The following is a 13420-nucleotide window of genomic DNA, read 5'->3' as shown; positions in this document are numbered from 1 at the left end:
CTTTTCTTGTGCAGGAAGAAGTCTTTTCCTGTGCAGCTGAGTGGGCGGGCTTTACCCATCATGCATTTTGGCGATGTAATTTCTTTCAAACCATGAGTCAACTTCTATCCGTGAGACGTAAGTAGCTCAGACCGCTGTACACGTATCTGTGACTGTAAACATTAAATGTTGCTGCCGAAGAATGACAATAGTCGTTACGGCCGCGCATGCCCCACTAGTATCAAGGGATTCCTCTGGGTCCTAAATCCCTCCATGTTTAGCTCCCTATGTACCAATCAAAACAGCTGGTGGTGAATAACGATGGCGGTGACGGTCCTTTTCGGCGTCAATAAATTAATGTGTTTATTTGGAAAAGAAATACCGTGAAACCGCCAGAATCTTATAAAATACCGTGATATGAATTTTTGGCCATACCGCCCAGCCCTAGTCTCTAGAGATTATGAAGTAGGCAATGACACTTCCTGTGTCATGAAACTTGGGTCAAGTAAACACATGAATTGTGTGTTTTGCAAAAGGTTATCTAACCCTAAACCCAACCGAAGGTCACACCAAAAGAGCTTAGATAGAACGTACCATATTTGGAAAGCCAGATGGGCTTTGTTTGTGTTTCAACCGATGGGTCTGATTGATGGAAAGTGATCTGGAAGGCTGAATTACACGATAAAGCTGATGCTGAAAGGTCTGAACTGTGGTCTGGTTGAATGTGCCTTGTGATCAACTCCAAATCAACGTCTCTTCTCGTCATTTTGCCACAACACCAGCTGTGTGGCTTCTAATTTCCCCACGGTGTTAATGTCGACGTACGATGTTCTCGAAATATTCTAAACACAATCTCACCGTTTCTCCCGTTCAGACGGCGATCTCTTGTCTGTCAACCGTTCTCTCCATTGACTTCAAGCCCTCTGAGCTCGAGGTGGGCATCGTCACGATGCAGGACCCCAAGTTCAGGTAAAGGACCGGCAATACGTGGGGATTTGATCCAGGACCCCTTTGTTCCCCCTGTACAATGAGAATGACGCTTCAGAGGGACTACTTCTTGGGTGCTGTTTCAAATGAATGATAGCAGTTAAATGATGGATGTTATAAAGTCGTCACCTGTCCCCTCTCTCCAGGATTCTGACGGAGACTGAAGTGGACGTTCACCTGGTGGCCCTGGCGGAGCGGGACTGAGCGAGCAGAGCTTCAGCTGTCGGATTAGGATAGAGCATGATGGGATATGCGGTTCCCAGATGGAGGCTGGTGTTTTCTTTGTTTGACGTATATTCACCCCCACTGTTTCATTCAACGACAATAAAAAAAGGTTTTTCGAGTAAAATAACCACGGTCTCTCTCGCCATTTTTCTAATATATTGTGAAGATGGTGATTTATGTTTTGCACATGGAGCGGTTTGTGTTTTTTCAGACACATTTCCACTATGAATAGCGTTCCACCTCCTGGCCTCTGTTCTGCTGTGCGAGTTGAGTTCAGCATCAGGGGAAACGTTTCTGGGAACGAGAGCGTGAGCCGAGCTCAACCTCTGAGCTTCCTGTTGTGGCTCAGAAGGCACTAAACGTACCGAGGCGCTGGTTTTACTACAGTGATGGGACCTTATTTGACCTAATTTTCTCAACATTTCAGCTTTTTATTAAAAAAATACACACACAGAGCATGTCAGAAATAGACTGCGTGCATTCGCCGGATATGTCTGACGAGTAGTTTCTCTTTGTTCCCCTTTTCAAAATGGATTTGACAAAGCTAACATATGGCTGTGTGTGTTGGGGTAACAGTGGCTCAGCCTTTCATTTACATGATCATCAGTGAGACCGTTTCCCATCAGTCCTCTCTTCGGCTTTCTGCAGCTATTACAGAATCAGAGACGGTTAAAAGGACTTGCATCCTAAATGCTGTGGCAGTCTTTAAGCGAGTGGTATTTTAATTCACATTTATTGCACCTCTCTTAGGTAATTTCCACTGTCCTTTTAAAAAGGTAACAACTTTGACCTTGGAAAGTCCCCCTGCAGTTTGTTTACAGCCATGAGGGCTATTACAGGCTGCATTCAGTACACACTGCTATTAAAGCTAATCACTCAGCTTCTCCATGTTGCCTTCAAGTCCACTTCATACTGGGAATTAGACTTTCAGGTCTTTTCTCTCTGCACTAAACAGGAATATCTTGAGCTTCCCAGACTCTATAAAGTCAATGTGACAGCAGTTAGACTCGTAACTACTTCTGGCACATTTCCAATATTGGTAGAAAACACTTCCTCGTACAGAAGTTGCTCGGTATTTGCCGTTAAGCGGTAGGGTGGAATGTTTAAGGACACCATGTTCCTCTTGTGCCGCCCAGGGACTTTCAGCGCGGTGACTCAGACCCGCTGACCTCGCCCCAACAAGGAAATCCCAGACTGTTCCAAGTGTGAGGGTTTAGTGTGTGGGTCTTTCACAAGTCTGGGCCGATGACTTGAGAAATGATGCTCGTTTTAAAATGTGGAAAGGCCGTAAAACACCGCAGGAAATAACAGTCACACACAGCTGTGTATATTTATAAACTTATTTTTATTCAGAACAACTTTGTTAATAGTGTTTGAATTCTCACACATGTACAGGTACAAAAATAATATCTCTATTTACAATATATTACACGTCTTGTCTGGTATATAAACATATCTGTATTTACAGTATATAGAAGGACTATCTGGAGGTCGTGGTCTCGTGTTTTTCGGTGCAGATCTTTCGGTGATCTGGACCGGGCTCGACCAGACCGGACACCGTCTTCATCCACGTTCTTGTGATCCCAGGACCAGCACCTGTGGACTTGGATCTGGACGGGGGTCCCTGGTTGTGGGCCGTGGCCGGGCCACGTAGCAGCAGCTTCACTGTCGTTCACACCACCGGTAGACGGGGCGCTTGAGTTTACTTTCCGAACTTGATGTCATCGTACAGCTGCAGGAGGAGAAAAGAGACGTTAGGAACCCAGCCTCTAAAAACAAGATCCCATGAAATCTTCAGGCGCGTTTGCGTTTTGAGAACTCGGTTCAGAAACTAACCTCATCCTCGGATGAATCCAGGTCTTCCATATCGCTCTCGTCCGATTCGCTGTCGGGCAGCTCCCTCAGCTCCTGCGCCGTCCTCTCGTACAGCTGCCGGCGGATCTCCTCGCTCTGGCGCCCGTAGGTGAGGTGGTACGGCGTGAAGCCGCCGTAGTTCAAGCAGTTCACGTCGGCGCCGAGCTCCAGGAGCCGAAGCACCAGAGTGGGGTTCTGGAGATCTACGGCCAGGTGGAGCGACGTCCGGCCGCTGCACTGTTCCTGTGAGCGACAAGGTAAAGAAACCGTTAGCTTCCCTGCTGCGACGCACACACAGCGCCTCTGTCACGCGGCCTCTTTGCCTCTCGGGTTGATGACACGTACCTGTGCGTTGATGTCTGCACCCAGCCGGACGAGGCTTTCGACCAATGAGATGTAGCCGTTAATGGACGCCAAGTGGAGACAGTTGTGTCCTGCGGAGAAGAAGAAACGCTCAGTTAATAACCAAAATTCAAGAACGTGTTAAGTGAGACGTGACATTCTGGTCTCTACTGGTTCCATCTCCGCTCTGGACTTACCACTGTAGTTGGGGAAGGACGCCATGGAGGTGATGTGGCGCTGGCAGTTCTGGGTGATGACGCCGAAGCAGGCGAGGGAGCCCTTCTTGCAGGCGATGTGGAGGGCCGTGTTGCCGCTGTCGTCGGCCAGATGCGGGTCGCCGCCGGCCTTCAGGAGCCGCTCTACTAGCTGGGGCTGCTCTGTGATCACTGCCAGGTGGAGGGCAGTCTGGGGAGGACACATTTAGGAACATATGGTTAATTACCATCCTGACTAATTGGGGCGGCGTATGAGGAGGAAGGTGTGGCGTTGCAGCCGGGTCTTTACCTGTCTCTGGTGGTTCTGTGTGTTGAGGAACGGGTGATTGTGAGAAAGTTTGATCATCTGAAAGGCATGTTCTGTGGCTTCATGGATGATGGCCAAGTGGAGGAGCCTGTGGGTGAGGAGGGAGGAGAGGTTAGTTAAAATGGTGCTTTTCGAAAAAGAAAAAAAGACCAAAAACCCGCATTACGCATGGAGGAAGTGGGTCCAGTGAAGTGAGAAAGAACAAAGCAAGCGCAGCGGAGCGTTTCGCAACAGCGGAGTTTTGTCGGGTTATTTCCACCAGTTGTTGCTTGACACATCTGATGCTTTATCAGTTCCTGGCAGCGCGCCAGGGACTTTCCTGAACGCGCAGAGCGGACTTTAGCCCTGCCCAGCCTGCGCTCTCAGCCAAAGCACACACACACACACACAGAGGGGGCGCGCTTTGCTGCACGCGCACACACCGTTTAAAAGGCTGCTTGCTGCAAAATGACGTCTGAAAAGTGCAACTTTCGACATTTCCAGACGTCATTTTGCAGCTTCTTCATAACTTTTTTGTGCATTCAGTTTGAAATCTGGATGCCCCCCCTCCCCTCTCCCAAAAAAAAAGTCCCTTTTTGATTTTACGCATATCTGATTTGCATGCGCAACAACGTCCACACATAATAACAATCTACTTACGAGTCTCCGTCCTCCGTCACTGCAGACCTCCACGGTTCGTATTCCAGTGTGCTCTCGTCGCGTCTGTCCACCTCCAGCTCCTCAAACGCGCCCACCAGCTCGTCCTCCTTCATGGAGTCCAGGCCGCTGTCCACGCGGTCCTCCTGGCACGGCAGCGCCTTCCCGTGTTTGGGCTCCTCGCTGTCGAAGTTATAATCCATTTGATTGCGGTTCGGCACTCGGTGTACGTCCATGGTTGCTTTGTGACTGTCGGAACAAACAAGCTTCGTTGTTGATTCCAAAAAGGTCAGGGCAAGAGTAGTGCCGCTCAGGGAGGCGCGCTCGTTTTTATACGCTCGGCGGGCGGGGCTTCAGCGGGGAATTCCGATTGACTTATCTTAGGGCTGTGCGAGGGAAATCACACCGGGCTTGTGCTTTTGTGAGAAAAATCCCCCCCTCCCTCCCAAAGACACTCAGAATGAAATCGTGTAGTTTCCTATTAGACACCTATGTACACCTGTGATGTAGGTTATGAATTATGTCAATGAATGAGACACATGCGCATGAATGAGAGGGAGACTGCCTCAAACCGGCTGCTGAAGAATTCCCTTCTGCACTGGGGAAATTATCTATTTCAAGTGGCTAACCAAAGTGTGTGTGTATATATATATATATATATATATATATATATATATATATATATATATATATATATATATATATATATATATATGTATGTATGTATGTCTATATATTCCATGTACTTACTGTGGCCTAATTGAAATCAGTTAAAAAAGAGACTTACACATTTTGTACACAACTGACACGATGAACTATGGCCACAGCTACACTCTAACCACATTGTATTAATTGTATTAACATAAAACTGCCTCATAATGTCATAAGAGTCCAGATATGTATTGTCATATGCACAGATAACAGACAGTTACTCTGTACAATGAAAAGCTTATTTTTCTGGGTCCTCCTAACACACAGAATTATAATAAACTTAAGGTAAAAAATAAATAAAAATAAGGCACTAAATATAGTAACAGTATTGCACAAAGAATAAGGCACAACAATGTGATAGTATTGCACAATACATTGCTGCATAACAATGCAACAACACATTTTACTTGCAAAGCACATGATATTGTTGCTGTGGATCAGATTTGTGATGTCACTCTACTGAAGAAGAGGTTGCAGCATTAAGCTACTGAGCGGTGTGAAACCACATTACTATGTTTGCATCTTTCTGCATGTAACTAGTATTTGTTGTGTATATTTTCATTCTACTTAAGCTTTGCATTCGCTGTCACCATCAAATAATGTTACAGTCTCGTAAGAGTTGACAAGCAAGGTAATGTTTTTCTTTATTGCATCAGACCTGCCAGCCGTGACCTTTTCCCTGAGGCAGGTTATGCTTTGTTTCCTGCGATGGGATTTGCATAAGTAGTGCGTGTGGTGCAAAAACTTTAACGAATCTTCAAAGTGAATTCATGCAGAACATGGAGTGCAGAGGAAGGGGAAAGACTAACGTTTCCTGGTGGAGACTCCCCTCTGAAACCCACACTGCAGGTTCCACAATGGGATGTTCTGGACTTACCCGTCTTACCCACGGTGCATGCGTATAACACACCGCTGGAGGTCAAATCCTGCACCAACTAGCTTTGATCCTGGAAAACACAGCTTTTACTCATAGACTATATGACTTTTGGTAGGAATTTAGAATATTTTCCTTGTCTTTTTTTTTACGGTGTTGTGACTTCCCTTGTGATCTTTTTTCTTCTTCTTCTGCATTTGTCGCATAGTTGTTTTGAGGCAAGTCTTAAAGAGGAAATTCCTTTCTGTTGCGCAACATGTGCGTGACAGAGCTATACCTGTATGTTCCCCCCTGACATACAGAAAACTCCCAGGATCCCTTCTGTTTACATTTCTTTGTGAAAGGTAGGCTTGGTGAAAACATAGCAACAGTATCCAAGAGCAGCGAAGCATTCACACCTCTATGTTGCAACACACACACACACACTCCCAGAAAGGTGTGATGTCATGTGATTCCACCTCATGCAGACGACTGTCTGTGCGTGTGTGGGTGCGTCAGATCAGACGGATCACCAGGTATAGATTCCACAAATTCATGCATCTCCCCGGCATCGCCGCGAAGCATCTGGGGACAAACTGTTCTTGCAGCTCTGTGGTTTTCCTCCCCGTACTGAGTTTGCGTGCTCGTGTGTCCTCACATGGGAGAAATACTGGGAGTTCCACTTTACTTCCATGAGATTTTGTTGTTTTGTAATGCTGTGCAAGTCCTCTTATCTCCACTAGCCGAGTGTTTACCGCAGGTTGCTATGGACACCAACCGCTGAGAAAGCGCTGACGCCAGATCAGCGTCGTGCTGAACATTGCCCTCTGTCTGCACGTTGGAAAAGCACCACTTATCTGAGTCGGTGAGCGCCTCAGGGGGCATCACGCCCTGTTGGTGCTGAAGTCATGAAACTATCCCTCTTTGACCAACTAACACCAACGTCACGCGACTCCCTTTCACAAAGCCTCCGTGACCGTGTGCAGCTATACTTAGTTACTGTCTAATACGGTCACACATCTTTACCTGGAGGAAGGTTGGAATGTTCAGTTTCTGTTGAAAGTGTTCAGTGTTGATTCCAATCAGAATCATGTATTGCCATGCATGTTTTCACACACAGGTGCATAACATTTAACAATACACATTTAACAAAGAGAGTGCAATAACAGGGAGCATGAATATTTACAATTAAATCTACAGTAGAATGTACAATTAAAGTTAAAATAAAGTGCACAGTCAACAGATAGCAGTACTTTAAGGTGGGATGTAAGTTTGTGTTTGTGTTGCTGTTCAATTATATGTAGTGGTGACATGTCTACCTTTGACATACATGCAGTGGAACAACTATTATTATAACACCCCTCAGCATACAGCACCCAAAGTGATCTTTATTTGAATTAGCACCTCTCTAAAAACTGAAGATTATAACGCCATGAAGGTAGGATCTATTACAGAGCCGTAGTAGCTGCTTTAGTTCAGTGTATCAGGTTGGGTTTTTAGGTGTACCTAAACTGTTGATTAATCCAGGCAACTAAAAATATGCCATGACCAAATATTGTTTATGGTATTTGGTGACAAATATTTGTTAAAAATAAATAAAGCAGAATAAAACAGTTAGTTTGGGGGAAATGTCTCACAATTAGAAGCTTTAATAATTTCCCATACTTTCCTTTCATTAGTCATTTTACATTTACCAACACGGTTCACAGTGAAGGCAGCGGAAGAGGCAAAATACTGTGATGAGGAAGTAAAATAAAAGTAGGCTATTAATATCATATCTCATTTGTGAAACTGAGACACATCATTTTTGGAAAGCGTCTGCACTCTTAAGGAAATAGTTTGACATTTTGGGAAATATACTTGCTGAGAGTCAGAATGCGGTAATCATAGAACTACAGCCGAGATACATTAGCTTAGCTTAGCATAGAAATAGGATGCAGGGGGAAACAGTGACAAAATACATATACATACCAGCACCTTATATCATATTATGTCTCATTTAGATAGAAATTAGACAAAAACCTATTAATTAGTACACTTTGAATGTTTAGGTCGGAATACTGCTAAACTGAAAGAGAACCAGGCTGGTTGTTTCTGCCTGCTTCCAGTTTTTAAGCCAAGCTAACTGGCTCCAGTGTCATGGTAAGCGTACAGACACACCTATATCTAACTTCTATCTGTTTGTGCTGTGTATTAAACAAAAGGCATATAATGTGGAAACAAAGCTTAAGAGTTGCTGCTATGTGTATTTTATTTTATTTTGCACAGAGCCAGCTAGCTGTTTTGGCCTGCTTCCAGTCTTTAAGCTAACCTAAGCTAACATAGCTTCCTCGCTAGGTTGTGGGTGGGAGCGTGTCGGTGCAGGAGATCAGAGAGGTAAGGAGGGGTGAAGGGTTGTGAAGGGCTTTGTAGGTGATGAGGAGGATCTTGAACTGGATGCTTTTCTGTATGGAGAGCCAGTGGAGGTTTTGGAGGACTGGGGTGATGTGATCTCTGGTGTGGGAGTGTAAGAGGAGACAGGCAGCTGAGTTATGGATGCATTGTAGTTTGTTGATGGCTCTGGTGGATGTACCATGCAGGATGCTGTTGCAGTAGTCCACTCGAGAGGCCATGAAGGCACGGATGAGTGTTTCTGCGGCAGAAGAGGAGAGGGAGGGGCGTAGACGGGTGAGGTTTTTAAGATGAAAGAACGCATTTTTTGTGATGTGCTTGTTCAAAAGATGACACCAAGGTTACAGACGTGTGTGAACGCAGGAAGAGAGGTGCCATCGATGCAGAGGGAGAAGTTGTGGGGGGATTTGTTGAGTGATTTGGGGCCGATGCTGAGCATTTCAGATTTGCCGCTGTTGAGTTTGAGGAAGATGGCTTATTGCATCTAGGTCTTTATATCTGTGAGGCAGTTGTTGATAGTGGAGTAAGTAGTGAGTGAGATGGATTTGATGGAGATGTAGAGCTGTGTGTCGTCGGCGTAGCAGTGGAAATGGAGATCGTGGTGGCGTAGAGAATGAAAAGAAGGGGCCCGAGTATTGAACCTTGGGGGACACCTTGAGAAAATGGGTCTGTCAGACTTGGATTTATTGATGATAATGAACTGTTGGTGGTCGGAGAGGTATGACTTGAGCCAGGAGAGGGCTCAAGACGGGAGAGGAGGATGGAGTGGTGATGGTGTCAAAGGCTGCTCTGAGGTCCAGTAGGATGAGGATGTTGAGGGAGTGGTCATCACAGAAGAGGAGGAGGGCGTTGGTGTCAGTTTCTTGGCTGTAATATTGACTTACTCATCTAACTCGTGGCAGGAAATTAAATAAGCCTGATTCCCATTGATTAAATCACTCACTTATCTATGTGTCGAGACACAGTTTTCAAAAGGGTCACATTGTTATATGCAGCCAGATGATTGCATTTAAAATCCATCATGTCAGTAGTTTGTATTGGTGATCTGTTCCTGGCTCAGCTGTCTGAAAATAGCCTCAGTTTCCCAGATCTGCGCATGTCATTCATGACAACTTCCCTCCTGTTTCAGAAGGTAGCGATCACTCCATTGTTACAGTAATCACTCAATGGATAGTCAACCTCAACCAGTCCATTTCTTGTGTGTGGGCTCAGTGACACAGCAGCTCTATACACCCACATATACAAACTACACCCACTTTTCCATCTTATCAAACATGCTCTCTGTGTTATGATGTGTCAGGCTGTTTATTAGTCAGAGGGACTTAACCCCAATCATGCAAGGCTATATGAAAGGTTGCTATCTCTTGTAATTGCATAATGTGTGCCTGTCATACTGCATTTGCCATGATGTTAATAGAGTCACGAGGAGAATGGAGATTTTGATGGGTAGCAACAAGACAAAAAGTAGAAGGAAAGTCATGAATCCCCAGAGCATTCAGTCACGCTGTTCAAACAGGTGTTCACACCTGTAAAAATGAATGTTGTTCGCTTTCAGTGGCATGTGATGATTATGAGATTTTGGGGTGGAAAATGGTCTCTTTTGCTATAGCTTCTGAAAAAGTCATAGAGGACATCTGTCACTGGTTATTGAAACTTTCAAACTGAGGTGAGATCCTCCCCTCTGTTGCCTCGGTTTCACGCTGAATGTGCAAATGCATATTTTTTCGAGGAAGTGTGGGTGTCTTTCGGAGAAGGGGTAATACCTTTATTTCCCTCCCCAGGCATTCCCACGGTGTTATAGCCCATTCATGGGTCGACTGGACTGGGTCACAAGAGATTTTAGGAGATTTTGTATTGAATTTCCCATAGTCTTATCTTATGAAACATTTATATCTGCAGTGCAACTTTAAGCCACAATTCAATAAAATGTATTTTATATATATATCAACTCATGTTTATTGAAAATCAAGAGAGAAGTAGATTAATTTTCTCATAGACTTTTATACGACCACAGGAGTCGCCCCCTGGTGGACAATAGAGATAATGCAGCTTTATCGTATGTATACAGATTGTAAAGCCATCCGAGGCTAATTTGTAATTTGTGGTTTTGGGCTATACAAAATAAACTGAATTGAATTGAAGTGAACATGACGACAGAAATAACATTTAAGAACCTTATTTCTGTCTTCGGTAATACAAAATTTGAATGCCAAAATTGTGGTCGCTATTGATGGTAGCTTAGGCTATATAAAAATAGTGGGTTTGTGCAGGATGTCCCATGTTGCACGTGACAATTGGGAGTTGAGTAGAACCATGCAGTGGACATTTGGCTATAGTGAGCTTGAGCGGTACTTGTACATTAGACCTTTTTTCTTTACTTTTTGAGTGAACCAGATCAGCTGTTTCCATTCTTCATGTTAAGCTAGGCTGCTGGCTTCATATATAGCATTCAAACTCAAAGGTTATTGATTGATATTGATTTTCTAACCTGTAAACAAGAAAGCAAGGCTGTGCACATGTAAGCAGGAGCTCTGTAAAGCCACGAGAGAGTGGAGCGGGTTCAAACAAGATCATTCAAATTTGAATATAATATTACAGTGGTAAAACAGAGGGGAATTGCTAACGATGGGGGTTTACAAACACTTTGCCTGGCCGCAATTCAAATGATTTCTGCTGCATATTGAACAAGCAAGACATGCAACGGTGACTTTTGATGCTCGTTCAAAGGAGATAAAACAAAAGCATCAGAGAGCAACTTCAACGTCTTGTTTGATGGTCATTGTTCAAGTGTAGGGAGCAAGTCTTCTCCCTGCTCTTTCAGAGTTGAGTCAACAATCGGGTTTGTTTTGAGAGATAGCAGTCTGTGTGCGCAGGCATAACTTGAGGTGAAAGATTAACATTGATTCTACATTGTTATCACAATGCCGACTGTGCACATGCAAAGCATTGTTTCAAAGAAATGCACTAAGAACGGCAGAGGCAGCATTTTAGCACAGCTGTAAATAATGAAGCTGGAAGAGACTTGGAAAATATGCCAGTTGAACATAAACTTTTCAGAACTGCTCGTTCTTGAGTTTCCCCTCCATTCCTTTGTGTGCAACTTCATTGATCATCCATTGTTCCAGCAGTCTCCTCTCCACTGGACCGTGTGAGACCACGAAGGGGAAACAAGCACAGTTTTATGAAATAAACCACAGAGACAGCTACTAACTTTCTGCACTGCCCTGAATACAAATTAGACCAGCGAGGTTTACCTGACACACTTACAGCAGTGTGAAGATGGATCTGACTGGCTTCACACCACAGAAACAGTTAGGCTGCAAGACACACCGCAAATCAACTGAGTGAACTCTGTCACTGTTTGATCATCACAAATCTAATTTTGTGAGAATTGAGCAGACGTCTGTCTGTTATGTCAGCTCATGTGTCACAGTAAAACTCCAGCTTCCTGTTTTGCCTTTTGATGACAGCACACATTGGCTCAAAGCGCAATTTGTGTGTATATATATATATATATATATATATATATATATATATATATATATATATATATATATATATATATATATATATATATATATATATATATATATTTGTGTATATATATTTGTGTATATATATATATGTATATATATATATATATATATATATATATATGTATATATATATGTAATATTTTTATAAACACATATATAGTAAGCATTTATGTTCCTTATGTCTTCATCAATGTCCCTATCTGTATTTTCATTCATCCATGTATTTATATATCCAGTCGACCATTCATTAATCATGTTTCTTCTATAGTTGTTATTAATATTTCCAGTTTCACTTCTAGAATAGATCATACTCTCCAGGAATGGATGAGATCTGATAATCTGGTGAGCCGCTGTTTGAGCAGCTAGCAGAGGTCTTTATCGCCCTCCGGTGGTTCTAATGGGAAATACAGATCCTGACATTATATCCTGCATTAAATGCACTAAAACTCTTGAAAGATACATAAGTATGAGTGGACTATGTGGATAAAATAATCTATCATAGTATTTGTCATTTCATATTGCAATATAGTTCAGTTTCTGTCAAATCTGGATTGGACTACCAGGCAAGAAATGTCTGTTTTTGGATCATATATCAAATAGTTAAATAAAGCTATACTTTTTATTACATTGATCATACATTCTATGTTTGCAATATTTATAACAATGGCTTAATATTCACAAAGATATTAAATGATAATTAAATGGGTTGTCAAAATCGTTGACCGTTAAAAACGGTTTATGTTTTGAGTTGACTTCAACCACGATCATTTTGTGACATGTGCACAACCAGCAGTAGTACAAACTGTCACTATAATGGATATATACTGTATATATAATGGATATATAATGGATATAATGGATATATAATGGATATAATGTATATATAATGGATATATAATGGATATAATGGATATATAATGGATATAATGGATATATAATGGATATATAATGGATATAATGGATATATAATCGATATGTAATGGATATAATGTATATATAATGGATATATAATGGATATATAATGGATATAATGGATATATAATGGATATATAATGGATATAATGGATATATAATGGATATAATGGATATATAATGGATATAACTAGGATGGATGCAGCTGATCAATTAGTGGATTTTACTTAAAGACACAGAGTCAAAATGATTGGACATTTGTTGATGTTGTATTATTGTTAATTAGAAAACATACTGAACACTAATGCACATGGAATATTATTTTGTTTTTAAATTGGAGTGTTCGTGAAAGACCCTCTTACTTGATACACACACACACACACACACACACACACACGATAGACAAAACCACGGCTTCAGCCTCCACTCCTCTCAGTCGTCCATCAGGTGAGTGAGTGAGGTGAGTGAGTGC

General features: G+C 42.7%; 2 protein-coding genes across 2 annotated transcripts in view; one reads left to right on the top strand and one right to left on the bottom strand.

Moving 5' to 3' along the window:
* LOC306733759 (proteasome subunit alpha type-6) overlaps window positions 1-1312 on the top strand; it is a 6048-nt gene extending 4736 nt beyond the window's left edge. The window contains exons 6-7 of the mRNA XM_079215058.1: window positions 854-948; window positions 1113-1312. Of these exons, the coding sequence (XP_079071184.1) occupies window positions 854-948; window positions 1113-1170 (153 nt within the window). The 3' untranslated portion in view covers window positions 1171-1312. The remainder of the gene's footprint in view (window positions 1-853; window positions 949-1112) is intronic.
* A 1211-nt stretch (window positions 1313-2523) lies between these two features.
* On the bottom strand, window positions 2524-4827 carry LOC306734840 (NF-kappa-B inhibitor alpha-like). The gene is made up of 6 exons (XM_079216242.1): window positions 4549-4827; window positions 3892-3997; window positions 3585-3792; window positions 3391-3479; window positions 3028-3288; window positions 2524-2923 (listed from the first exon to the last, which is right to left on the bottom strand). The coding sequence occupies exons 1-6, from the start codon at window positions 4779-4781 to the stop codon at window positions 2894-2896; spliced, it is 927 nt and encodes a 308-aa protein (XP_079072368.1). The 5' UTR covers window positions 4782-4827; the 3' UTR covers window positions 2524-2893.
* Window positions 4828-13420: the final 8593 nt, after the last annotated feature.

Source organism: Taurulus bubalis (genome assembly GCF_910589615.1).
Source record: "Taurulus bubalis genome assembly, chromosome: 3".
NCBI classification, from domain to species: Eukaryota; Metazoa; Chordata; class Actinopteri; order Perciformes; family Cottidae; genus Taurulus; species Taurulus bubalis.
The sequence above is the reverse complement of the archived record's forward strand: the minus strand, read 5'-3'. Positions and strand labels throughout refer to the sequence as shown.